General features: G+C 50.2%; 1 protein-coding gene and 1 non-coding gene across 28 annotated transcripts; both read right to left on the bottom strand.

Annotated features, from left to right (window-relative positions):
• Positions 1 to 541: 541 nt before the first annotated feature.
• Chd3 (chromodomain helicase DNA binding protein 3) lies at positions 542 to 27,427 on the bottom strand. Of its 27 annotated transcripts, none has more exons than XM_087191762.1 (41): positions 27,128 to 27,427; positions 22,662 to 22,724; positions 22,414 to 22,526; positions 21,404 to 21,574; positions 21,104 to 21,228; positions 19,288 to 19,571; positions 18,923 to 19,053; positions 18,606 to 18,756; positions 18,233 to 18,426; positions 17,701 to 17,934; positions 17,257 to 17,460; positions 16,505 to 16,716; positions 15,544 to 15,675; positions 15,069 to 15,168; positions 14,377 to 14,568; positions 14,025 to 14,225; positions 13,534 to 13,671; positions 13,148 to 13,269; positions 12,859 to 13,032; positions 12,585 to 12,726; positions 12,230 to 12,361; positions 11,479 to 11,596; positions 11,148 to 11,272; positions 10,732 to 10,963; positions 10,250 to 10,416; positions 9,577 to 9,754; positions 9,030 to 9,095; positions 8,137 to 8,222; positions 7,833 to 7,966; positions 7,127 to 7,271; positions 6,793 to 6,955; positions 6,076 to 6,197; positions 5,828 to 5,963; positions 5,614 to 5,715; positions 5,299 to 5,430; positions 4,624 to 4,732; positions 4,301 to 4,433; positions 3,758 to 3,999; positions 2,584 to 3,065; positions 2,194 to 2,320; positions 542 to 1,762 (listed from the first exon to the last, which is right to left on the bottom strand). In XM_087191762.1, exons 1-41 carry the CDS (start codon positions 27,393 to 27,395, stop codon positions 1,522 to 1,524), a joined length of 6,723 nt encoding a protein of 2,240 aa, XP_087047888.1. In that variant the 5' UTR covers positions 27,396 to 27,427; the 3' UTR covers positions 542 to 1,521. The 27 variants fall into 27 exon arrangements, with proteins under 27 accessions (XP_087047888.1, XP_087047887.1, XP_087047892.1 ...); XM_087191761.1 differs by having other exon boundaries at positions 22,653 to 22,724; positions 27,128 to 27,421; XM_087191766.1 differs by lacking the exon at positions 27,128 to 27,427 and adding an exon at positions 26,546 to 26,657.
• On the bottom strand, positions 7,564 to 7,701 carry LOC147823905 (small Cajal body-specific RNA 21). The gene has a single exon (XR_015443327.1).

Raw genomic sequence — 27,427 nt, 5'->3', positions numbered from 1 at the left:
TTGCTCATTCTGAGAGGGTCTGTTAGTGAACAGTACATGCCAAGAAATGTCTAGCAGTTGAAATTTTTGGTAAGCTATACAAGTCTGACCACACGCCCTTAAAAAAAGTGTGTGCCTGTGCTTCATAATGGGATCAAATCTGTGGAGCTATAGTGACCTCTACTGAATCTCAAGGGAACTGAGCAACTTTGAAGGTGGAAAGGATGATTAAAAAAGGAATGGAAGGAAGGCAGTTTTCAATCTTGCCAGGTAAAGTACTTCTACTGCTGCATTTCTGTCCAAGAAGCCCTTCACTCCTTCTGCACCCAAGCAAGGATACAAGGGCGCATAGGGATCCTGCTACTCACATTCCATCCCTACACTAAGCTCATCACAAGGACTCCAGTTTTACAGAATGATCCAAAAGATAAAAATAAGGAAAAGAAAGTCACAAGATTGAAAAATTTTTGAAGTGAAAGATGGATAATATGAAAGGGCAGAAAGAAATCTTTATCCCTTTCCCTACCCCAATTTCCCCCAGCCAAAAATAACAGAGCACACAGAAAGGAAAGTATAATTTATATGTACAACCAATAAACCTGATACAGAAGAGGGGATTGGGACAGACCAGGAGTGGGTGTAAAGAGACTGGGAAAGGGGAAGCAAGAAAGTGAAGGGGCAGTGAAAAGGAAGTGGAAGGTTCGCCATGCAAACTGCCACTCCCTGGCCCCTCCTGGGAAGTAGGGTATGCCCACATCTCCCTAGTCTGCCTCCACTGTGTTGCTCTGGTCCCACAGATATGAGTCCCTTGACTAGGCCCCCTGCCTGCATGGCTCACATTTAGTCTGTATCCAGGCCTAGACCCCCAGATTAGGGGCTGCCCCCAGGTCTGGCCCACTTCCTTTTCTAGGTTACCTGGGTTCCTAGAACAGGTTGGGGAGCTCCTCTTTGGCTTGAGGGAGTTACCATCCAACTTTTTGTTGGGGGTGGTCCTTGGTGCGTAGGGAGGAGGAGAAAGTTCCCAACACAAGATGCTGGTACACAGGAGATAACTGAGCGAGTGAATGGCGCCTTTATTCTGAGGCTGAACAGCAATTGACTTCCTCCCTTGTAGCTGTTCCACCCTCCATTTGGGGAGAGGTAGGGGAAGGTTAACATGCAGCCACCCCTCCTCTTCCCTTCTCCCTCCCAGGGCTCATTTTCATCCCTCTCTAAAAGTCCCCCTCCCTTTGAAACTCTTCCCCATGGAAGTTCTTAAAGGCCAGGCATGGCTAGTACCCACTTCTGCAGGAGGTGGAGCTGATATTGCAGGCAAAGAGACTAGGGAGGGTCCACCTCTTTCCTCCCCACAACCATTTATTGGAAGCTGTGTATATTTGGCAGTGGGGGATAAAGGTATTTGGAAGACCCTGCTAACTATCTTCCATCCAGACCTCTTCACACCAGCACAGTCTTCAAAGCTTGGTGGGAAAGGTGCACTGGGGTGGAGAAAGACAAGGGGCCCTGCTTGAAGAAAGAGTTAATAGAGGGGCAGAGGGGCACCTAGCCCAGTAGTGGCCCAACAGGTGGGGAAGGTGGAAGGTTGGCATCAGGCCCCAGAGCCTGGGCAAGGGGTCGGCCTCGGGATCGGGGCCTGGGTGAAGGGCACGCCTGGGATCCAGTCAATCGTCTATACAGATCACCTCCCCGGCTCGGGGCTCCTTCCGATCCAGCCCGTCTGACATCAGTGCCCCCACCATTTCCTTCTCCTTCTTCACCAGCACTGGAGGGCCGTTGGTGGCGGCTGTTTAGGAAGGGAGTAAGGAATGGTCAATTCCCAAATTACTCCCAAACATCACTCCTGACAATAGCATATCCTCACCTATAGGTCACCTCCTAACACTTCTGATTTTCCTGGATATAAGGGTGGGAAGACCAGGGCAAACACCTCTCTCTGAGTTTCCTCTTGCCACATGATTGAACAATGTTCTCCTCTACCTCTTATGATTTTGCTTCCCTTGAGGTAACCCAGATGCAAGGCCAATAGAACTACTAAAATCCTGGGTGAGGTTTTTAACAACGAGGATAGAACAAAGCCCAGAACAATTTGATTCCCTAAAACACTGGATCCTTCCAAAAAAAAAAAATTGGGCTGGAGGACAAAGGAGCCAAGCAGGAATGAAGCTAGGCAAAGGAAGAATGAAAGAAGCAGGGATTAGAAAACCACCAGCTGACCTGTTATGAAGGACCCTGCTGGCATCTGGCTGTAATTGGCGCCTGCGGTGGCCAGGGCCCCTACGGGTGCGGCGCTGAAGGCTGCCCCGTACCCCGGAGGTGTGGCGTAGGGACCCGGGGGGAAGGCCTGGAATAGAGAGCAAGCTGAGGTTAGTTAGTCCATAGTCGTTGAGAAAAGAAGCTGTATGGGAACATGAGCCACACTCTGGAGATACTGAGGGTGTGACAGAGGCAGGGAGACTCACTCAAGGGTGAAGACTGAGGTCTAGCAAGTTGTTTTTCCATATGGTATAGGAGTCTGGCGTGTGTGTGTGTGTGTGTGTGTGTGTGTGTGTGTGTGTGCAAGAGGAGCACCAACAGGGAAAATGAGTTAGGGGGAAAGAGGGTTACCGGTGTGGGGTGAGGTTCCGTGCCCTTGCTGGCCAGCCGGCTGAGGATGCTGCGCTCGGACATCTGAAGGCGGGCTGCGATGGGGGGTATTCGGGACAGCGTGGCTGGCAGGCGGGTCACGTCCGCCTTCATGTCGCTCAGCAACTCCTCCAGCTGGTTCAGAACTGGGGCCCGGGCCACGGAGAAAGAAGGGCAAGAGAGGGAAAGAGAGAGATGGAGCCAGGAAAAGTGACAAGGAGTCATATGGACAGATGTAGGAAAGAGACAGGATGACAAAGATGACAACCAGAGACCGAGTGACAGAAGAAAGTGACAGAAAGTAAAGAAAAAAAAGCAACTCATTGGAAAGCAAAAGTGTCAGGAATAAGACAGACCAGACCACCAGAGAGGACAGATGGAGAGAAAAAGGAAAGGTGGAGAAAAGGGAGGTAGGGGAGGACATTGGAAGACAGGGGGGCAGGGAGTTGTCAGAACATCCCATACTGGAAGAGCGAGGTTTGGGGGTTGGGGATGATGGGGAGGAAATAGTCAGGAGGCATGGGAAGTGGTCAGTGGTGTCAAAGATTAAAGGAATCAAGGTTTTAATACATAAGGGGAGAAGGAGGTTAAAGGGTCAGCATTACAGATTTCAGGAATTAGAACAGGGATCAAAGGGGCCAGGAGTCAGTCACTACACCAGGCAGAGTTAATGGTTAGAGGGCTTTGGGATTTAATCTGCAGTTATCAAGGTAAGAGGGTATGGGAAAAGGGTTGAAGGTCAAAGGGAAGTTTCATAGGGTAGGCTTGGAGAGGCAGATGGGCGGTAGTTTCTGCCTCATGGAATGAGTGATGTGAGGGAATGTGACCTGTGAGATCAAAGCTAAGGACATTTATGGTGTACACAAAATCCAAGGTCTCAAATTGGGTGACATTAGCAGCATGGCAGGTGTGCAGCACAGCCAGGGGGAAAAAATCCCACTGTGTGGAGGGGACATGCATCTGGGGAGGTCCCTGCTGGGCAGTGACGTGAACACTCTCAGGCACAGAGGAGTGTTGGTTTGCACAAGTACTAGAAGCTAAAAACCAAGAGGGTGCCAGGTGGGTCAGGGTAGGGTTAGAGGTCAGAGGGGGTGGTTCAGAGGGAAAAGGGGGCAAGGGGTGGGAAGATTTAAAGGGGTGCGGGGTGAAGACTTACGCAGCGTTGTGGGCCCTCCCCCGCGCGGGGCCACCGCGGCCCTTACCCTTGTGCAGGACGGCGTTGGCCGGCTTGTTCCCCGCCAGCGACTCCTTGGAGAGGTGCTGGTGGCTCTCGGCCAGGCACTCAGCCTCGGCGAAGCGGGCGTGGAGGGCCATGGCGGGGTGCGCCGGCTCCTGTGACAGGTTCAGGTAGGCCGCCCGCCGCAGCTGCTCCTCAATCACCAGCGCCTGCTCCAGGAGCTGAGGGAATGGGGGTAGGGGTGAAGGCAGGGCTCTGCCAGCCACAGGTGAGCAACACCTGGATAGGACACAGCACTGGAGCCTCACCCTGCACTCACTGCAGGCCCACAGCACCCATATCTCCTCTCCACACTGACTCTGACCCCTGCATCAATCCTGATCCAGGCCAGTTTCCAACACAAGGTTAACACTGGTCTTGGCCTCAAGGTGTTAACCTTCCTTTCCTGGGTTTTGAGAAGAGCTGGTCCTATTATTGACCCAATCCCCTCGTCAACCTATTCCTTTCTTCTCTTATCCCCACCTTGAACCTCCGGGCCAGGAACTTATTTTTCATCTCCAGAAAATTCCCCTTATTGGCTTCAGTCTTAAATGGCTCGTTGATAATGGCAAACTGAGCATCGTTCTGGATGTCTTGCCACCGTGCATAGCCATGGCTGCCGATGAAGGAAAGGGAACCATCAAGGAATTTAACATGGATGGGTTTAGCTGTGAACACTTTTCCTTTTACCCATGATCTCCCCAAAGTGTGGCACGGCCCCCTTCCCTAGTGTGGGCTCTACTTCTCTGTAGTTCTCCTCTCTCTTGGTTGAGAGAACCTTTTCCTTGCACTGTATCAAAGGATACAGGACAATTCCAGCCAGAAGCCAATAGTCATGTCTTCGGTGCCAGATCTCATTGAGTTTCCCTGAGGAAATGGCTGCCCGTTCCTCATTCTGCCACAGTGTGTGAAGCTCTGAAGAGAGGACAACAAACAGAAGAGGCATTAGGGCTGGGGATTTAGCTCAGTGGTTCCACTGCCTGCCTCACAAGTGCAAGGTCCCGAGTTCAATCCCTGGTACCAAAAAAAAAAAAGAGAAGGCATCAGGGGTTTGCAAACCATATCCAGCCTGACAGGTATGAACAGGAAACTAACAGAGTACTAAAGGCTCTGGACTGGGCTAGGATGTATGTAGCTCAGTGGTGCCATGCCTGTCTGGCAAGCTCTAGGTCCTGAGTTCAATCCCTGGTACTGGAAAAAAAAGTAAAGGTTCTGGAAGAGTGGATAAAGGCTACATTAAAGGTAAGCAATAGTTAGTTGCAAACAAGGTTCAGGTTAAGACTAAAGGTGGGATCAGATAGCTGTGGAGTTAGGTGGTACACTTAAGGAAGATTTAGAGCAAGGATCAGAGTCAGCATGCACCATTTCATTGGAAGGTACCTGGAATTAAAGGCAGCAGGGCAGCCTTAGGCAAAATGAGAAACTTCAAGAGGACAGGCAGGTCCCCATGAGGACCAGATAGAGGTGAGAACCTCCCTTACCTGTGAAACCACCATCAGCAATATTGAACATGAACCGAGGCTTCTCCACCTTCTCCTCACGGCGCCCATTGGACCGTGGCTCATCTCTAGGAGGCCCAGGTCGAAGCTCCCGGTCCCCTTTTACATCTTCTGCTAGGGTAGATGGGACACCACTCACACCTCAGAACAGCTTCCTCCCATATCCCAGGACTAACTACCTGTACTGTACTGGCCTTTCCAACAGCTACCCACCCAGAACCCAGGCATTTGGTCCCCCCAACTCCACCTCCCTTGACCCTCTCAGGGGCCCAGATGTCCAGTCCTTCCACCCATTACCTCTCTTGCCCAAATCCCCCGTTTCCCCCTCCGGCCTCTCCCTGTGTTCCTGTCCATCCAACGGCTTCTCCTCCCCCCTTTCTCCTGGCGTCCGTTCTGTGGCTGTGGGAGGGGGGAAGGGATAGGAAAGGAGGATGTCACCTCATCCCCTGACTCCGGAAGAGGGAACTCCCGAATTCTAATCCCCTCATCACCAATAAGGCCATGTGCCCACCTGACTTCTCTCTGTCCCCTCGGTACCCAGGTTCAGGCTCCATCTCTCCAGGTACCCCCGGTACTTCGTCATCTAGAGGAATCTTCCTTGGCTCCAGCTGCTCCCCAGGTGATGGGGCTGGGCTGGGGACATCGGCCTGGAGTAGGACAAGAGTTAAAATGAGCTGAAGGGCTCCCAGGCACCTGGCTGCCAGAACCCCTGCAGATCCCTCTATTTCCTCTCCTCAGAGGGAGCCAGGTGGTACACACCTCTGTTTCCATCTTCTCTATAATTTTGCTATTCTTCTCTGGCTTTTCATCATGATTTTCAGCTTCATCCTTTTCAAGAGGTATCCTTATGCCATCTCCTTTCTCACTTGGAGCAGGAGTAGCTACAGGGACAAGGCAGAGTGAGTGCTAAGGTTTTTAATAAAGCTGAAATGTATTCCAAGGGTTCATGTGTTGAAATTTAATCCCCAGTGTGAGGCATTAAGAGGGTGGAAACTTAATTGAGTATAGTATTTAAGGATGGGACCTCTGGGGGGTGATTAAGATTAGATAAGCTCATCATGGTAGAGCCCTATAACTAAATCATAGTGGCTTCTAAGAAGGACCGAGACTAGAACACATGCATACTCTTGTCATGTAATGTCCTGCACTATCTCAGGACTCTGACAGAAAGGGCCACAACAGGGCCAGGGATTTAGCTCAGTGGTACCATGCCTGTCTTGCAGGTGGCAGGGTCCTAAGTTCAATCCCTGGCACTGGGGAAAGAAAAAAAAAAGCCCACAACAGGTGTGGCCTTTTGACCTTAGTCCTCCACAACCATGAACTAAAAGAAACTTTTCTTTATAAAGTTACTTGACCTCATGTATCTCATTATAGTCATGCAAAACAGACTAATAAAGAAGGCAGAGGTTCCCCCAGCCTGACTCCTGATTTCATTTCTATTTGTTCTGCCATCCCTGCTTACCAACTCCTGCTTACCAGGTTTAGAGGTGCAAGGACTATTGGTAGCAGAAGCCTCAGGAGTGGTAGGAGATGTTTTGGTAGGAGAGGAGGCTCTGGAGGAGCGCTTGGAGTCTGCACTGGGGTCAGGCATCAGCTCTGGCATTGACCAGCGCCCATTGATGTGCTCAAACTCCTGCACCTAGGAAAGGGTGTTGTAGGGACAGGAGTCAGCTACAGGCATTAGATACACAGGAAGCTCTGGTCCCTTATATCTTCCACCAGCCTGAGCATAAAACTCAGGAATAGAAGGTAGAGGAAGGAAAGAGCTTAAGTGGCTAGAGTGAGTCTCAGGGTGAGGGGAGACTGATACCTTCTTCTTGACGAGAGACATGACTCCAATACGGGTCAACACCTGCTGGCGACTCAATCCCTCCCGAGGGACCCCATCAGCAAAGGTTTCAGAGCCGTCTGCCCCAGGCTCACACAGATGGCGCATGAACAAAGACACATATGCCCTGAGGAGCATGGGGGTGGGAGGAAGGTTAGGAAGCCTTAGAAGGTAAATGAAGCAGTGAGGGAGGCACAGAGATTACCAAACCCCTGAACCTTGACTCCCCAGGTACCTGCAGGGCTTCTCTACTGGGCCTCTCACTCTTACCAGCCCTCCAAATCTTAACTTCCCCACCTAACTCTCCCTCTGCCCCCTGCACCTCCTAGGTCTTGGTACTGTACTCCATTCCTAGGCCCCATCAGTCAGCTCCTCATCTCTTCCACCAGGTTCCTCCTTCGAGGCTATCATGGCCAAATAAGTGTGAGGCTAGGCCAGCCCAGGAGAGGGTCCTTCCTCAACTGCCTCTCCCATGAGGGAGGACGCCAGGCCTCTACTCTAGGCTTGGCTGAGGGGAAGTGGAATAGGCTGAGCCCACCTCCCAGGAAACCAAGCCAGGAGATACTATATGGGTAGTGAACGTGGTGATCAGTTGAGTAAGGTCACATCATATGGCGGCCAAGAGGAAGAAAGCAGCACTGAAGTCCTTACTCCTCACCCAACTCAGCCCTAAATCACCCACACTCACTTAAACTCCTTCTCAGTCTTGCCCCTCAGGTCCCGCACCAGCCACTGCGTGGTGAAGGCATCCTGTGGTGGCATCCCCCAGCGCATCACAGCATTGAGGAAAGCCTTCCGCTGACGGGTGTTGAATCCCAACACCTGAGGGTGGGGCAAGGAGGCAAAGGCTATAAATGACCAGGGGTCTCAGTTCTTTCTACCCTCAGTGACCCAGACACCAATTTCCAATGCTTTACCTCATCCCTTCACCCACTGCCAAGCCCTCATTCTCTGCTTAAAGAACACATAAGAGATCTGGGCCCAACTCTCACCTCTATGTTGCCCCCAACTCGAGCCAGCAGTGGAGGCAGTGGCTTATCCTTTTCATTTCGTAGCTGCCTTTTTGACTGTCGACGCCCTGAGGGTATGGGTGACACTAGTTAATAGTAGAACCATCACCTTCTCTAAGCATCAGTTCTCCCCTATACCCTACTCCCACAAAATAAGGAACACAGAACAGTATGTGCCATGTTCACTTCAAATTTTCTTCTGAGTATTTCAGAAATACCTACTCAATGAATCTAAAAGAATCGAGTCATATTTAAAAATTAATAGCAAATGTTCAACACAGGCAAGATAACTGGGGGGAAGGTAAAATAATGTAACCTTTCTGGGTTGGTTTTTTTTTTTTTTTTGGTGCTGGGGATCGAACTTGGGTCCTTGCGCTTGCGCAGCAGGCGGCGAAACCACTGAGCTAAATCCCCGGCCCCTTCTTTATATTTTTTAAAATGGGATCTTGCCATTTTGTCCAGAATGGCCTTGAACTCCTGGGCTCAAGGGATCCTCTTGCCTCAGACTCCTGGGTAGCTCAGACTATAGACACGTGCCACCATACCCAGCCACCTTTCTGGATCTAAAAGCATCTAAGTCTACATGGCTATACACTCCAAATTTTAACAGTGGAGAGATTATGGGCATTTCTTCCTTTTAGCATTTTTATTAGTATAAAAATTGTTGGGCTGGATGTGGTGGCACACACCTGTAATCCTAGCACTCAGGAGGCTGAGGGAAGAGGATTGTCATGCGATGAAGGCCAGCCTGAGGTACACAGCTCAAGACCAATCTGGACTACAAAGTGAGACTCTGACTCAAAAAACAACAAAACAACAACAGTTGGGAAGTGAAATGGAAAGAGCTTAAGCAGAAAGTCAGGAAAAAATGGCACCTTCAGGACGCTCATCAAAGTCTTCGTCTTCTTCCTCTGAACCCACTGAGTATTCTGACTGGTTATCTGTGAGGGTACAGAGGGCTCAGTAGTCAGTGATGACTCTTTGATAAGACATGCGGGGGCTCTTTCCCCCTGGATTCCTTCCCATGGGGACTTCTCTATCTCCACCTCAGCCTTTGCCCTCCCAGGAATGCCAGGTTACTCACTCCCCACAGGGTGACTCTGGGCCACTTATCCTGAACCATCTGTACTCACTACCTGTGGTCTCTGGGCACCTCATGCTCTGTCACTCTAACAATGATTGAAGAGTGAGGCAGGAGCTGAAGCTGTTATCAGCAATGACCTCTGGATGTTCCCAGGATCCCTCTGCAACCCCAAGGTATTAAATTATTGGCAAACCCACCTGACCTTGGGATAATTCCTACTGACCCTTTGTGACACTTCTCGCTTCAGCAGGGCAAGGCCCTGCCCTCTTAGCCTCTTGGCTCTGGCCTCCTCATTGTGTCCTCCCTTCTCATCTCTTACATTCTAAGGCTTTCCTCACCTTGATCCTCCTGGGCAGCATCATTGTAGTTGACTTGCTTGCGAACCCGCTTGCCCTTGCCTAGGTTCCGGGCTAGGTCTTCCTGCTGCTGCTCATAGTGATGTCTCAGCAGCTTCTCCCAGTAGTCAGGATCCACATTTTCCTCCTGCTTGATAATCTCTCGTTCGATCTCCTCAATCTGGAGGGCAGCAGAGTGAAGCAGCATCCTTCCTTACAAGTCCTTGGATGGCATCAAAATTCCTACTCTCCTGCCTTGGCCAAATCCTGCCCACTCACTGCTCCTAGGTCCCCTTCTTAGCTTGGCATCAAGTTTCTGGGACATCACACATTTCCCTTACCATCTCTTACCTGCAATGTGCTTCTCCCTCTGCATTCTTGCCCTCTCTAAACCTCCCCTCTATTTCCCTCTATCTTCCTCTTGCACTGAAATCAGGAGGTACCCTTATGTATTTATCAGAACTTTCTGTACCCAAGTCTGTCTCCAAAGTCCAGTCTCAGCTATAAAACTAAGAAATTGGTTGAGGCCCACTATCGATCTTTGCTGGGGACTAGGTGGAGAACACAAAAAATAAGCCCCCCCCCCCGCCAATTCAAGGTTTGGTAAAAGAACACTATCTTTTAGAGATGGCCTCAGACAGACAGGACCACCAGAGCCTGGACCAAAACCTCTCACCTTGTCTTCTTCCCGCACAACATACTGTGCCACCTTGAAAGAGCTGAGATACTCATTCATGTTCTGCACATCAGTGTCCTCAGTTGCATCCTGGTTCCGGTCCAGCAGCCGAGCAATGGCCTCATTGTCATAGTGAATCACACTGCTATCCTCTTCTTTGTTCTCCCCTGATGGAGACAGGGAACAAAAGGGAAATTAGGGTTCCAACCAGAAGCTCAGACACAACTTTAGCAAGGGCAGAGGAAAAGCTCTATGGTGTTTCTTTCTCACAGGGTTCTAGAGGGAAGGCTCTTTCTCTGCAAGCCCATGTGAAAGCATTTTTGTTTTGTTTGTTTAGAAAGCCAAGCTTCCTCCAAGGACCACTGGAAAGAAGGGCCTTCTTCCCTCATAGCCTGTACAAAGAATTTGCATTTTTCCAGAAAGAAAAGTGCTCAGAGGAGAACAGGGGCTTGCCTTCAGGGAGCAGCAGAAAAGGTTCTCACCCTCATTTTCATCCTTGAACAGCTCCTCAGTGCCAAATTTGAGGATGTCATCAAGTTCCTGCTTGGACATGGAGCCTGCCTTGGAGCCTAGCCCGGGCCGCACCACCAGGTGTGTCAGCATCATCTTTCTCTTGGCCACCTGGGTAATCCTCTCTTCCACAGATGCACGAGTCACAAACCGATAAATCATCACTTTGTTGGCCTGGCCAATCCTGTGGGCCCGACTGAAGGCCTGCAGGGGTGGGAAGAAGTAGGGGTGGGCCAGGGGAGAAGCAGCTGCATGTTTGGGAAACGAGGATGTTGGGAGAGTGCCCTTTTCCCTCCCTGAAGAGATTTATCTAACCTATCCCAGAGTATGATACCCTCTGTGAACATGTATCTCCCTGCTGAAAGGTACAAGGGATATAAATTCCCACCTGAATGTCATTATGAGGGTTCCAGTCAGAATCGAAGATGATGACAGTGTCAGCAGTGGCCAGGTTGATGCCCAGGCCTCCAGCTCGGGTAGACAGGAGGAAGCAAAACTGTTGGGCCCCAGGAGCTAGGAGGTGAGAATAAGGCCACATTTTTCCTATACTGACCAGTTCTGTCTGCTGCTAGATGTCCCCTGACTACAATCAGCCATGCCCCCAACTCAAAGCCTCAGTATCTAATATTCATACACCAGTCTCCCTCCCATCCTAGGGGGATGGCACAGGTTTCTTGGGCCTCTGATGCCCACCAGGGACCAAGGCACCTCCCCCTTACCATTGAACCGATCAATGGCCTCCTGCCTCAGGGCACCAGTGATGCCTCCATCAATGCGCTCATACTTGTAGCCTTCATAGTCTAAGAAGTCCTCGAGCAAGTCTAACATTTTGGTCATCTAGAGCAAAGGAAAAGAAAGGAGTCTGAAATGCCAATGCAGTTGGATGGATCTATTTGAACTATCCTTTTTTTTTTTTTTTGGTACCAGGGATTGAACTCAGGACCTTGAGCTTGAGAGGCAGGCACCGGAACCACTGAGCTAAATTCCTGGCCCCTATCCCTTTACTCTTAGGGCCAATATCCCTTTACTCTTAATCCTAATCCTTACGTGTGAACCCCGGCACTATCTTAAGCTCCCTGGGTATATTTCCTCCTGGCATCCCCAGCCTCTCATTTTTCTACATTCTTCCCATACTTTCTTGATTTAAGATAATTTCTCCTAAGACAAGAGTTTCTCTGAGACCCATGGAAAGATTTCAGAGATATCATCCTCACCCAACAGTAAGGTAGAAGAAGAAGTACCAAGAAGGCATGCTACCCCTGTACAGCTAAAAGGGAGCTGGATTTCAACTTCCAACAATCTTGGGAACCAGGATCAGTGGGAAAGAATGAACAAATATGCCAGACACTCTTACAGACAGGCTCTCCCAATCTGTTATACCAGAGCAGCCACAGGAAAGAAGGGAACAACTAAAGTCTGGCTGTTGAGGGGGAAACAGAAAGCAGATAGAGAATGAAAGGGATGGAGCACCTGTGAGAAAATGAGCACTCTGTGTCCTTGCTCCTTAAGCTTCCTCAGCATCTTCTGCAGCAGCATGAGTTTCCCTGATGACTTAATAAGCGCTCCACCCTCATAAGCCCCACTGGGGAGTTTTGGGGACTCCTGAAACGGGAGGAGAATAGAGAAGAGTGGATTGGGAAACATGTCCCCTTATTCTTACTGTGCCTAGACAGCCAGAGCCCAAATCCAGCTTCTGCACCTTTCAAATCCCACCCCTCTGGAAATCAGGTCCTTGACTTCTGGCTTGGCTCTATCCCTGTGCTCAACATGGCCCCTCCTGGGTTTCCAGACTCAGGCATTTGAGGTGCCTGTTCTTTGTATTTACCATAGCAGCCACAGGAAAGAGGTATGGGTGGTTACAGCACTTCTTAAGATCCATCATGATATTAAGCAGTGACACTTGGTTCCCACCGCCTCGTGAGTTCAAGGCCTCAAAGTTTCGAGTCAGGATGTACTTGTAGTATTTCCTAAAGACCAGGGTGGGGCGTAGAAGAGATATAATAAAGGAAGCAATTGTAATATTGTACCCAGTCACCAACTCTTGGAAAGCTTCCAGCAAATCCCCAATCCTGCGCTAGGTAGCCTGCACTATGTCTCACTTTTGCATTGGGCTTAGCTCCACTCGAACAATGAGCTCTGTCTTGGCTGGCATGTTCTTAAAGACATCCGCCTTGAGCCTTCGCAGCATGTGTGGCCCCAGCAAATCATGTAATTTCTTAATCTGGTCCTCTTTGGATATGTCAGCAAACTCCTCCAGGAAACCCTCCAAGTTGCTAAGAGCCAGGAAGAGATAAAGAAATGAACAGGTTAAGTTCTTTGTCCTGATTCCAGGCTCTATTCTCCACCTCAGATTAATCTTCTGCCAGATCCCCTTAGTGAGCCACTTACTTAAACCTCTCCGGAGTGAGGAAATTCAGCAGATGGAAGAGCTCCTCTAGATTATTCTGTAGTGGGGTCCCTGTCAGCAGCAATTTATGATCTATCTTGTAGCCATTGAGAACCCTGAAAAACTACAAAATGGGGCAAAAACATGCAGGTAGAACAGCTTATCATTGGCAAGTGGCTGACCCACTGTATTGACCTTTCCCTGTTCCCAGCTCCTATTTCCTTCAGGATCAGAGAGTCCAAATTCCCTAGATTGCTTACCAGAGGTTCCCAGGAACTCTGCCTCCCAAACCACAAAAAGTCCCCAGAACTAATTTTTTTTTTAAGAGGATCAGAGAAAGTAGGAGGCCATAGCCTCATATTTCTCAGCTCTGGGAATGTTAACCTACCTTTGACTGGTTGTTCTTGAGTCGATGGGCTTCATCCACCACAAGACAGGCCCAGCGGATAGAACCAAGAGCTGCCTGATCAATGGTGATCAACTCATATGATGTCAGGAGAACATGGAACTTCACCTGTGCCTCCCTCTGCCAACAGAACATTGCCCACTCAGCAGCCACCTGACACCTATACACCTACAACTCCAGCCCTCATTCTTTACCCAGATACCCTGTCCTAACTGTGCCTCCCACAGGGAGTCAGTTATTCTGTTCTCCAACTTCAAATCCAAGCTGGGATAACTGACCATGACCCTCAAAACTTCCACCCATATGTCTGTACTGACAGGTCTGTGCACACTGGGGAATACCTACTATGGAGTACAGAAGAATGAGAACAGGTGGAGCAAAGGAGGGAAAGAGGCAAGTGAAGACAAACTGAATCTGGGCCAAACAAATGATAGATCTGAGGGTTTTAGAACATATGAGGTAGAGGAGCTTACCTTCATCTTGAAAGCTTTCTTGCCACCTTTGATGGCGTTGTCCTCAAAGGAGAACTCATTCTCACGAATGATGGCCCGGCTGTCCTTGTCTCCTGTGTATGTCACCACGTAGAACTTGGGTGCCCACATCTGGAACTCTCGCTCCCAATTAATGATGGTAGAGAGCGGGGCACTCACCAGGAAGGGGCCTTTCGTGTGGCCCTGGGAGTCAAGGATGGGGCTCATCAGTCCAGGCTGCAGAGTATACATCCCAATCTGCTGCCTGCTATGCTACTTTCTCCTCCACCCCCTGCCTTCGTCCAAGCTGGGCCTCAGCCTTGCCACCCCCCTGGAGAGGAAGAGAATCCAGCACCTCCTTATAGAGTGAGTAGAGGAAGACAATGGTTTGGATGGTCTTGCCCAGCCCCATCTCATCAGCCAGAATTGTGTCAGTGCCTTGAGCCCATGAGAAGCGTAGCCAGTTCAGGCCTTCCAGCTGATACATGTGCAGTGTGCCTCCAGTGGCTGTGATAAACCGAGGCTGAGTCTCATATTTCACTGTAGGCTGTAGAGTCAAGAAGTCAGAAAGCTCAAGGAAACAGTAGGGGGCTCCTCTGGTCTTGGTCTCTTCCCTCCTCTCTGGCACTGGTATCAAACTGGATTACAATTTCCTCTGGTATGGCCCGAGCTTATGAAGTTCCAGTCATTAATCTCTCCCCCTCACTCCTTAAAGCAATACTCAGTAGCATGCTGGATGGTGGAAGAGCCCCACTGAGCTGCTATCTCTAGTACCTCTCTTACTCTTCTGTCAAAATTCCTCTTTTTTTCGTACCTGGGATCGAACTCAGGACCTTGCGCTTTTGAGGCAGGCAGCAGAACCACTGAGCTAAATGCCCAGCCCCTTGTCAAAATTCCTAGCTAGTCTCAGGGCAAGGCTGAAGGCTGATGGAAGAGCTATTTTTCAAAGAAACTACTGAAACTCTGGGAATTTCTGTCCATAGTCCCAGGGAAATCTTCAATCACCATGACTCCAGTGATGGGAGAAAGGCCAGTTAAGAGTCTTACATCGTTAGTTGGAGAACTGGGAGGTCCGTCACCCTGCAGCTCCTTCTTCTTCTTCTTATACTTGCGGGGCTGGGCAGGGTCTTCCCCCATAATTAGTTCTCTGGGAAAAAAGTAGTTCTGAGTGAGGCCTGGTCCTTAGAACCCCTCCTAATCTTCAGAATGCATTCCACACCTACCTCCTACTGTCCATAATCTAGATTTTCTCATATATATATATTTTTAGGCTCTTTACCCCCACCCCTTGGATTTTTACCTCAAGAATCAACCCTTCTCACTTGCCAGTATCCTCTTACCTATTACTCAGGCCTCATCTTATTTCTGTTCCTCACATACTGCTTCTTTATCAACTCCACCCAATCAACCCATCCTAGACTGCCACTGCCCTAAACTCTAGTTTGGGTCTGTCTCTAATATATTTTCATTTTAGTTTTCATGCTCCATCCTTAGCCTTTGATCTATGACCTGGCTCTCTCACCGATGTCTCCAGTAGCTTTGCTTATGGTCTTCATATTCAGGGATGTTCATTTCATCTTCTTCCCATGTGGACTGGTCATAGGGCAAGTCCCTCCATTTCACGAGATAGTGGTAATTGCCCTTTTTATCCACACTATAGGGCAAGAGGCCAAGAAGAGGAGCAGGTAGAGAAAAATAATACAGATCACAAAGAGCAAGAAGTCCTGATAAACACAAGTATCAGCAAACACGAAGCATTTGTCACCTCACCCTCCACAGGAGGCCACTGGAAAGAAGTTTAGAATCGCTGAAGTACTGTGCTAACTTTTTCAGGATGGCAGCTAAACATCAACTATCACAAAATGTCCCTGAAGAGTTGTCTCTGTCATTTGCTCACCCAGTCAGTATTTACTGAGTGTTTACTAGTTCTGAGGCACTGTTCCAGGCACTAGATTTAGCAGTAAATGAAACAGACAAATGACCCTGTCTTCTCATGGAGCTCACATTCTACTGAGGAAGGTGGCAATGAAATATACATAGCATAATTATTAGGCAGTAACAGCCGGGGATTTAGCTCAGTGGTTTTGCCGCCTGCTGCGCAAGTGCAATGACCCAAGTTCGATCCCTGGTACCAAAAAAAAACCCAAACCAATATTAGGCAGTAATTAGTGCTAAGAAGAATGCTTGAAAGCACTAGTCTGGATGAATTGTGCTTCTCATGTTATTTTCATGCCCATACCCCCAACTTATGTGTCATGTCTTATACTACTGGAGATTAGAAGTGCCAAGGGCAAATAAGGTAGTGCTGGGCTGGACTTTCCTCTTTCCTCTTGGTTCTTCCCGTTCCCCCACAGGAAGCAAGGCCAAGAGGACTGAAGCTACAGTAGGGGTTATCAAGGTTCAGTTTGGTTAAGCAACAGATAGCACTGCTACAGTAACAGTATCATATTCCAAGTCAGCCTTCCCTCAGAGGAAGGACTCACCTGTGATTGATGATACGGTGGACAGTCATCCACTCTGGTTTGATGCCAAAACGATAGTACTTCTCCTCCATCTCAGCATAGTGTGGATCTTTCACCTTGCGCTTATCACTCTTCCCATCATCTTCACCAGAGCCATAGTCCAGGGGTGGGGGCTCATCCATGTCATTCTTCCGTTGGTAGTTTCGGTACATTACCAAATGGAAGATTTCCAGCTGATGCAGACAGAAAGGGAGAAGAAATAGCCCCAACATCCAGAGAGGACAGAGGGATACAAGGAAGAGGCCCATTAGGGTGAATGGAATGGGGAAAGGAAGCTTTGAAATTAGATGGATGAGAGACAAATAATCAAAACCAAAGTAGGAGAATGAATAAAATGAATAGATGGAATAAAGTCAGAAGACAGGGCCTGAGTGGGGCTATAGGAAGCACAAAGAGGCAGGGAATAAGGTTAAGACTGGGGACACTAATAAAACATGGGAAAAAATAAGCAAAGAAATGAAGTTAAGGAAGGTTGTATAACATGTAAGGGAAAAAAAATAACAGAAATGGAGAGGAAAGGAAACTAATGGGAGATGGAGAGAAGAGTCTAAGAGAACCACATATGGAAAGCAAGGAAGCTGAAAGAGTACAGGACCAGAGGACTGAAATGAGGGATAATAAAGAATATGGAAGCCCAAAGAATAGAGGTGTAAGAGAATGGGAATAGCAGCAATTGGGGTCCCAGGGGAGAGGGAAAGGAAGGGCCCTTGTACCTGAAGCTCCTTGGCCCAGGAGCAGTGCCAGTAGGACAGTCCTACCCACTTGACAAAGAACTCTCGCTCTGATCTGCCTTGAAGAGGATGGGCAGGTGGGACATCTGGATTGCCATCTACCTGCTGTGAGGCTGGTGCTGCCACAGGTGGTTCCCCCCAGCGCCAATGCAGGATCTTCTGCACACGACCCTTCAGCACTGGACACTTCAGGGAAAGAAGAAAGAGGCAGGGCCGGGGATTTAGCTCAGTGGTTCCACCACCTGCCTCGAAAGCGCAAGGACCTGAGTTTGATCCCCGGTACCAAAAAAAAAAAAAAAAGAAAGAGGCAGGTAGGACAACAAGAGGGACAGGGCAGAGAAAGGAAGGGCTAGACATCTGTGTCCCAGAGATGAGTGAAAGGGTCAGGCCTGACAGAAACTGCTGAGAGGGGGTAGTTCTACTCACTGTGCATCGGGGACAGAGCCATTCACCATTGGGGATGTCGGGCAGGGGAGGGTTCAGACAGTGAATGTGGTAGGAGGAGATGCACGCATCACAGCACAGGAGCTCCCCACCGTCCTTGCACACGCGGCAGTACTCCATGTGATCATCTTCTTCCTCCTTCTCCCCTTCTTCCTCTCCCTCCTCTTCGTATTCTTCCTCCTCCTCCTTGGCCTCCCATTGTACCCCCTCCTTTTCCTGAGAGGTCAAAGGCAGACACAGATAGAAATAAGGAGCGAGACTGCAAGACAGAGGCAAAGACAGGATGCTTGAATCCTAGAAGTATAGAGCAGACTGGTGGGAACTAAGAAACAGGACATCCCAATTTCCAAAAATGTTGATTCTGCAGGAAAAGGAATGGGGGAAAGGACCCAAATAGGATTTTAAATGTGAGACATCTGTTACTAAGAAACCCAGACATCTGCAAGTGGGAAGAAGATAACTGAAAGCAAAGAGGAAAAACATGGGTGGGTCTCTGAGGGTATAAGGTACTCACACAGTGGGGGCAGCTCCATTTCCCCTCAGGAGCCCGGTCAAGCTCAGGATCAAGGCAGACGAGGTGGTAGGCACGAGGGCAGGTGTCGCACAGAATAATTTCCCCACCCTGCTGGCACACCTCACAGTAATCCTGGTGATCCGTCTCGTAGCCATCAACCTCCTCCTCCCCGGCCACTGTAGGACAGCCCAGGACTGTCATACCCCAGTGAAGGCAAAGGGAACAAAGAGAACAAGAGAAAAACAAGGATTCATGGAGGGAGAGAAAGACAGATAAGTTGAACAGAAAAACCCAAATTGGAACTAAGAAAAGACAGTAAAGGAAGGAGAGGAAGACAGACTAACAAGATCACACATCCCTTACCACCCCTTACCCTTCTTCTTCTTTCTTCCTGGCCGACCTCTCTTTAGTTTTTTGGCACGGACAGGGCCATCAGGCCGACCTGAAGCACTGTGGACACTGCCACTATCCAGGTCTGACTCCTCCGCCTCTGGTTCGGGACCCTCATCACTCTGAAAAACATACTGCCCATAGCCCCATGGGTGTCAGTGAAGCAGACTTGATTTCTCTCCCCCCACCCCCGCCCACTGGGCCTTGGGCTCCCTGCTCCAGCTTCCCTCAGATACTCCTGTTTTCTGGACCCCAGCCTTTGATACCCAGGTGTTTAGCAGACAAGGAAATGCTACTCACTGAGCCTGCCTTCTTCCTCTTGCCACCAAGCAGCCCTAGTTTGATTTTGAGGGGTGCCATCTTCTTTCCCCGAAGTTTCTTGCGGCCATCAGGCACTCGGGGATTCTTACTTCGCCTCTTATGGCCTGGACCTGAATGAGATTAGGGTCAAGGGGAGAGGAACCAGAGGCCATGACACATCCTGGAAGGACAGAAGTGACAAGGACCTCTGGACTCATCTGTGAACTATGGTTTCACTAAGACCCCCTCCATGGAAAGTATTGCTCCTCCAGCAATTGGGGCCAGGAAGGCAAGAGTCCTAAACTATAATTTAGATGTGTGGTATGGGGGATAGGGTGATAGTTGTTGGAAGAAGAGTTTCCTACCTTTGCCCTCTTTGGTTTTGGCTCTTCGGATGAGTGGGGGCTGTATATCAGCAGCAGGGGGTGGTGGAAGGGTGGGGGGTCCGGAAGGTGCTATGGGGGTGGCGGACGAGACAGCAGCTGACACCTGCTCAGCTACAGCTGCTGCTGCTGCGGCTGCTGCTGCAGCCACAGCAGCTGCTGACCCTTTGAAGGGGTTGTTGGCGCTGAACTCTCTCCACTTGGCCCCAAGGATGGTCATCATCTTAGACATTGGGATCTTAGGATTCTTCTTAGCAATTAGGGGCCTGTAAATATAGAAGCAGAAAACTCTGACCTTTCACAGATGGTCTGGGAATCCTGCTCTCGCCCCACATCAATTAGTATTATTGTATGTGTGTTAGGATTCCTGGGTGGCTCTATCAAGAAAAACATCAATTTAGGCAGCAATGGTGGCACACACCTATAATCCTAGCACTTGGGAGGCTGAGGCAGGAAGATGACCAAGGGTGTGAGGCCAGCCTGGGCTACATAGTGAGTTCAAGGCCAGCCTACAAAGGGAGACCCTGTCTCGAAAAAAACAAAACAAAAAGCCCTCTCCACACACACAGAAAAACATCAATTTAAATAATAAATAAAAAGCTTAAAAAGAAAGAAAAGGTTTGAAAAAGATATAAAAAAGAAAATAGATTCTAAAAGCACAAAATATAGGTAAGGCATGGTAGTGCAGGCCTATAATGTCAGCACTTGGGAGGCTTAGACAAGGAGGATCACCAGGAGTTTGAGATCCCCCTGGGCTATACAGTGAGTTCAAGGACAGCCTGAACTACAGAGCAAGGCCCTGTCTCAACAAACAAAACAAAATAAAAAAGCACAAAATGTAAAAAGGAATAAAGCCAACACAAAATACTTTCGTATCTATTTCACAGTTCATAAAACACTTTCACATACATTATGTCCGGTCTTATCCTCATAATAACATTCTTGTTATGTTTCTCTGCATTTTACTACTTAGGTTCCATGAGACCTGAAGAAAGGAATCTGGAGAGACAGGCCACACTGTTCTGCTCTGGGCAAGGCGTTAAATCTTATGAGGACATGTGTGACCTCTGGTGCTAACAAAAGTGTCATTTTTAGAAGTGAGATAGGTGAGACATTACTAAGAACTGCCAATCAACACTCCCTTGGTGCCACGCACCAGCTGTACTTGGGCTTTGCATTCATTATCCCACCAAATCTACACAGGCTCTTATGGGATATGTACTATTATTATTCCTATTTTACTGATGAGGAAGCTGAGTATCCAAAAAAGTTAAGTAACTTGCCCAAGATGAAACCAGGGCCTGAAATCTCAGCAGCTGCTACCAGAGGATTGAACTGCTATGTTAAAATGCCTCATCCCCAAAACACATCTTGACTATTCTCTACTTCAAAAGCCACTGTAGCTCAAGCAAAACAGACCTAAGGAAATGGTAGAGGATTTGATAACTGAATGGAAATTCTGGAACACTGATAGTGTCTTCCAGGTCTAGCCTAGAGAAGTCATGCAGTGGGAAATGAAACTGTTGGAACAGGAGGGAGATCACTATATTGTTGCTAGAGTTCCCTAACCTAACACAGATCTCCACTCTCTCCCATCCCCAGAAGTGAAGGATTCTTAACTGGACAAGAGTGCCTTGAAATTATTTTGGAAACTGCGTGTGTGTGTGTGTGTGTGTGTGTGTGTGTGTGATGGAAATTTCTCTGGAGGGCAGTTTCTTAGCTTTCATCAGGTTTCAGAGGCATCCAGGGCCTCTCAAAATTAAGTGTCTGTTGGAAAAGGTGCCCAGTCCCACTGCACCTCATGAACTGGCTGAAGGCTTTGTAGTTGGTGAGTGTGTGGTAATCCTCCTCGGAGAACACATGCTCCACATCCTCCAGGCCCCAGGTCAGAAGCAAAGTTGCGGATGACTTCTGTTCCACCTGCTGAGTGGGGTTTTGGTGAGGTGAGTGCTCCTGGCAACCCCACATGCCTCAATACCTACCCACCAGCTTCTGGCTCCCTCTCTAGTCCAGTCCCTATCCCTTACAAACTTCACCCAAGGCTTTTCTCCTCCTCTCTAATGCTGATTCCTCACCCTCACTCTCTAGTTCTACTTACCTTTTGCCCACCATCTCCCTCCCCCTTTTTTCTCCGCTTTGTCTTCTTCTCCTTTTTTTCTCGGTGCTTCCGTCTTCGTTTCCGACCTGGTCCAGTTCCATATTCACTGCCTCCGCTCTCTGACTTTTCCCGGTACTCATCTCGCTCTGAGCCAAATTCTTCCTCACTGTCCTAAAGAAGAGAAATTTTAAAAAAATTCATCCTTGCCATGTACCAGGAACTGTTCTTGGCACGTAACATGTTTTATCTCTTTGCATCTTCATGACAATCCTATGAGATAACAACTCAATTGTTTATCCATTTTTTTGTGGGTTGTTTTGTTGTTTGAGACAGAATCCTGCTATGTAGTTCAGGCTGGTTCTGAACTCACTATGTAGTAAAGGCTGGCCTCCAACTCACGGTGATCCTCTTGCCTCAAACTCCCAAGTGCTGGGACTACAGGCCTGTGCCACCACACCCAGCATGTTCATCCATTTTTTTTTTTCCTTGGTACCAGGGATCGAACTCAGGACCTTCGGATTACAAGGCAGGCATGCGTGTGTGGCACTACTGAACTAAATCCCTGGCCCTATCAATTCTTTTTTTTTTTTTGTACCAGGGATTGAACTCGGAACCTTTCACACTTGCAAGGCAGGTGCCAGAACCACTGAGCTAAATCCCTGGCCCTCAATTCTTAAAGGTAAGAAAACAGGCACAGAGAGCTAAATAAATTGCCCAGGAAGACACAGAACTGCTAGCTCCTAATTCATGTAGTCTTCCTCCAAGCCTGTGATTTCAACTGGTTCTCCCTGACACTAGGGCAAGTAACATTGACAACTGGACTCTTTACCTGGTTATAGAATGAGAGGTTAGGGCCCCAGAGCCATGAGATATAGAGAAGTGGAGGGGGGGACCAAACCTTCCTGACTTCAGGACACCTCCCATCCAGGTAACAAGAGGCAGAGAAAATGTTGGTCCCTAGTATGGGTCTCCTGAGCCTTGCCACAGAGTTCAGAATTCTTGACACTCACAAGTTTCTTGCGTTTCCTTGGTTTGCCTGGCTTGTTCTCCTTCTGTTTCTTGGGTCCTCGCTTTCTTTTCTTCACACCTAATGCTGAAGGCAGCAGCCGAATGTCATCCTTATCTTTGAAGCAGAGAACATAGAAAAACTTAAGCCTCTAGGTTCCCAGTCTCAGAGGCCCTTTCAGCACCTTCTGCCCTACTGCCTTAGTCACACACTCTAGGAACCCAGGCACTAACTTGTCCAAACCTTGCTGACCTTCATGGGCCACGGCAGAGTATTTCAGTGGAGTATTTCGAGTACTCTGGGATGCTCTTGATTCTGAATGAGAGAGGTCAGGGGTCAGGAGGGAAGAGCAGCCAAAACCACTCCCTTCTCTCCCCTTCTACTAACAAGGGACCAGGCTCTAGGCCATGGGCTCTGACTGTGGCAGGTCCTTTCACTTGCCGCCAGGGCTCCTCCTGCCTTCCCTCTCATTTTGCCAGCTGGCATCCTGCCCAGGAACTGGGGAAGCCATGCCCAGCTGCTGGCCTGGCCTGACCCCAGCACTTGGAGTGGGGAGACACAAGCTGGCAGCTCCCTAAGCCAGATGCTGAGAAGGGAGAGCCAAAGGTGGACACCTGGGTTTTCACACTAACACCCTGGGGCCCTGACATCTTCTTTGCCAAGAGGAAGGCTTCTATTTACATTTCCTCAGATAATCACCAGCATCCCCATCATCCCAACACACTCCTAGGGGGAAAAAATCCTCAGTTGTTCATTTTCACTTCTTGCCCACAGGATCACAGTGCTGCCTATGAGGCAGTCTGCCCATGAGATAGTCTCCACAGTCCTTTTCCCTACTGGCCTGGATTGTGCCTCCAAATCTATTCCCATAACCCCTGGTTTCAACCTTCACCTCCATAGTTTGTCTCAGGCAAAACAGCGCCCCCCCATTCCTACAGGAGACCAAACAAAACAAAGATATAGGCACAGACAACAACCCCCCTCCCATGTGATTCTTAAATGCCTGTGTGCATGCACTCAGGCACTCAGGAGGAGTACAAATCCAGAGCATGGCCTGTACCTGGCTGTCTCCTCAGAAGGCTCTGTCAGAGGGCCCAGAGCCAGTTCTTCCCCGATGGCCCCCATCCTATTCTCCCAGACCCCTGCCAGACTGTTGAGGCCTGGGGGCTGGACAGTTACTTTCTCATAGAGGAAGAGACTATGCCACACAGACATGGGGCCTTGACACCCTCCACACACATACCCCCACCAAACACTAGACTAACCAGCCAGACTTGTCTTGTTCAGGCAGAGGCAGCGGTAGCAGGAGGGGAAAGCCTGGGCTGGGCTTGGCCCGACCTCTTGCTCTAGGACACACAATCCTTCCCTCATCAGGCAAGGGAAAAAGAACACCAGAGTCCTCAGTTTCCATTGCCTCAAACTCCAGACCCCTCCTTCCTTCAATGCTATCTTCCCTCTTATTTTTTGGTACCAGAGATCGAACTCGGGACCTTGTGCTTGCAAGGCAGGCAGTGGAACCACTGAGCTAAATCCCCAGCCCACTATCTTTCTTCTTAATTCCAGCATTCTGTGGCCCCTACTCGGAAAGACACTGTAGACTCGGGTGTGGGTGTGGAAGGGGTCTGCCTGCCCAGAGCCGGGTGTGAAAACGGAGCTGGGTCTCTAGTAGAAAGTCAGGAAGACCCCAGGCACCTCTTAACCCCAGGGACTTGGGTTAACACGAACATAGAATCGGACGCCGCCAGGGCAGCAGCAAGGGCAGGCCAACTGGCTGAAGATCAGGGAAGTGGCCTGGGTCACCCCCAGCCAGGGGTGAGGGCCTGTCAACTCCACAACACCCCGCCCAGCAGGAGGTTCCCCAACAAGGGCCGGCATGGACACTGGTGGCGGGGAGAGGCAAAGGAGAACAGCGAGGAAAGGCAAGGGAGGGTAATAAAGCAAATCTAAGTCCCAACCTCTGTCTCAGCAGCCACTCAATGCTGGCCCGAAGCCCAGACTCTCCCACATCCCGGCTCAGATCTCTGGAAGGCGGGGAGAGAGAAGGCGGAGCCTGACAGTCCAAACCGGCGGGCGGAGCCTAGGCCCAAGCCTCGCCTCCTGACCGCCCCTCGCTCCTTCTAATCTCACCATCAATCTCTCACACATATATTTATTTTTTCTCAAATTCCCCTCCCTCCCCCACAACGAACCTCCATAATAGGTCTGCTGCACATGCGTAGTGCACGCAGGGGGTGGGTTTGTATTTTCAGACCTTTTGCAAAGAAACTACCAGAATCTTCCGCACCACCCACAATCATTCCCCACCCCCACCCCAAGGAATCACATCTATATATTATGTTATATTATTTCTCTAGACTTGCCAGAAGGGGGAGGGAGAAGAAGTGAGTTGTTTTTTTTTGGCTTCCTGCTCCCTTCCCCCACCAACACGAGTGCTATTATTTTAAACGTTTGACAATGTAAGGAGACTGGAGAGAGGGGGAAGGGATAAAATTGGTCTTGGGTAAGAATGTAAAACAAAATGGTGAGAATCAAAGCAGCCAGACTTAAAAACAATGGAAAGCTCTCGTGTACAAATTCACATTCAAGAAAAGGATGAGAGAGGGCAGCCTGAACAGATTCCGCAGAGGAACCTTATATTCCCCACACTTAGGCAGACAGAGATAATGAACTGGCTAAAAATATTTCCCTGGGCCGGGGATTTAGCTCAGTGGTTCCATCACCTGCCTCGCAAGAGCAATATCCCCAGTTCGATCCCCGGTACCAAAAGAAAAAATATTTTCCCAAAGTTTTACCTAAGAAAGTCATCTAAGGGGGTGTATCACTCATTTGACTTAGAGGGCTGAAAGGGAGACAGCCTTGCCCAGGGAGACAGGGGAGGTGGGATTTCATTTCCAATATAAAAATAAGGCGTTTGATGTTTCTTCTCATGGACTCAGAAAGCAAAGAGAAAAGAGGAGGGAGTACGACACAAAGACCCATCTGAACCTTAGATTCTTTCATGCTCCTCTGTCTTACATATCCAGGGTCAAAAACACAAATAACAGATTCCAAGTTCGAATACAAATAGTTGAGAGCTGCCAGTTCCTTAGCTCACCTGACATCCTTTCTTTCCCTCGTTTTAGCACCTTGCTGTAGGCCACCCTACCAGCAACCCTCTCCCCATGATTCTTTCTTTTCCCTCCTGCGAAATCTGCCGGCTCTCTGGGATAACTTTTTCAAAACTTTATTTTTCCAGACAAGTTCGGGGGCAGTGGAAGACTTAAACACAGTCTCCATTAAACACATACCCCACCCCAAGAAAGCAACCCCCACTTGCTCCTCAAAGACTGTCTCAACTAGACAGGAATTATGGTGCCACATAAGCCACAGAGATCAATACGACAGTTTTACAAAGATCAGAATGGACGTTACTACGTTTGTTGCATCTGTGCTGGTCAGCCGCCAGAGGCTGGGGGTGTGGATGTCCCCAGCCAGGGGATGCAGACACTGGACACCAAAAAGCTCACCTATCCTAAGGACTGGAGATCCCTCCAGGAGGAGAGTGGTCTGAGGGGAACCACTGCTGGGCGCCTGGTGCCGGGCAGCAGTCGGTACCCCACTACCTGAGAGCGCTGTCCCAGAGTGCAGGGTGACTTCTTATTCTGGGGGAGGGGTGCTGAGTGATGGTCAAGCTGAAGAGTAGCTGGGTGAGCAGTTCACGCCCCCCAACGTGATCAGAATGTGGGTGGACTCAGCGATTGAGTGACAGTGAATGACAGCCACGCGAGTCACAGCAGGGCAGTTCGGCCACCCCAAACAGACGGGGTCATGAAGGGGGAGGGGGCCGCACTTGACACAAAAGAGCCAGGAGCAGAGTAGAGATGAAGGGAGTGGAGCTGGGTGCATCTAGCTCCCCAGATACTCGCTGCTCATCCCCTAATCTTAAGTGATTCGCGGTCCTACAGCCGGCTGAGGGGTAGGCTCAAGTCTTACTACAGGAAGTGGTCTGCGTAAAGTGTGGCCACCACCTGCCCCTACTCATCGGCCGCCCACAAACATTCACACACACACACACCCCCGCCCAGTGCCACCACATGCCCGAGTTGGCGGGCACAGAAATCACCGCAGGTGGAGGGGGGAGTGGACACTGTCCCTACCCAGCTTGTCCAAGTCCCCAACGGAGGGGGGCCAGGACTGCGGACTACTGCACACACGGAAACCGACTTTGCCCTGGCGCAACCCCAACTTGACCATAGCTGGAGGGGCGCTCGCGCGACTGCCCTTCCCCCACGCGCCCCTCCCCCATGCCTCCGTCCGGCCGCCAGGGTCTCGGCGGTCCCTCGCTTGGCCAGGGAGGGGGCCCTGGTTTCGCCTCCGCCGTTTCCTGCCTACCCCCTCCCCGTCGAGGGTTAAAAAAAAAATCTCCTCCTCTTGCTCCCCTGAAAGCCGCGACCGAGTGGCCCGGTCCGCGCGCACAGCTCGCGCCCAGCGCTCTTCAGCCCGGGCGACGGCGGCGGGGGAGGGGAGCGGCGGGGGAGGGGAGGAGGCCTGGCCCCGCGGCCGCCGCCGCCCGGACCGCGGGGACAGCCCGGACCGCCGCGGGGCGCCCAGCTTGAGACGGCGCCCGCGCCTGCTTTAGATTTGCCGCGGCTCGGCCGCGCGGTGGGTGCCTGGCACCCACCGGCTTCGCGCGCCCGCGGCTCCCACTCGGGGTGGGGGGGAGTCGTGCTGCCGCTTACCTGGCGGCGGGGGCGGCGGCGGCGGCGGCGGCGGGGGCGGCGGCGGCGGCGGGAAGAGGTGGCAGCCAGGGGGGCTGTGGCGGTCGCGGCCCCGGTCATGGCCCGGCCTGCGCCCGAGTACTCCCTCGTCGTCCTCCTCCTCATCGTCCTCATCGGCCGCCTCCACCTCCTCCTCCTCCTCGTCGCCCTCTTCTTCCTCCTCTTCTTCCTCCTCCGACACCACCATCTCCTCCTCCTCCTCCTCCTCGTCCCTCAGAGGGGAAGCCATCCTGTGGCTCTGGCCCCCCCACCACCCCCCCA

This window comes from Heterocephalus glaber, unplaced genomic scaffold (genome assembly GCF_053883595.1).
Source record: "Heterocephalus glaber isolate CG9 unplaced genomic scaffold, H.glaber_assembly_v1.0 deba00001564, whole genome shotgun sequence".
In the NCBI taxonomy this organism is placed as follows: Eukaryota; Metazoa; Chordata; class Mammalia; order Rodentia; family Bathyergidae; genus Heterocephalus; species Heterocephalus glaber.
The sequence above is the reverse complement of the archived record's forward strand: the minus strand, read 5'-3'. Positions and strand labels throughout refer to the sequence as shown.

Excerpts from the sequence above, each read along its gene's own strand:
- Chd3 (XM_087191761.1), bottom strand. The coding sequence starts at position 27,395 with ATGGCTTCCCCTCTGAGGGACGAGGAGGAGGAGGAGGAGGAGATGGTG. Across the intron at positions 22,527-22,652 it reads GGCCCATGAAGGTCAGCAAG|ATAAGGATGACATTCGGCTG; the intron begins GTTTGGACAAGT and ends TCTGCTTCAAAG. Across the intron at positions 7,272-7,832 it reads AAGACTGAGAAGGAGTTTAA|GGCATATGTGTCTTTGTTCA; the intron begins GTGAGTGTGGGT and ends CATGCTCCTCAG.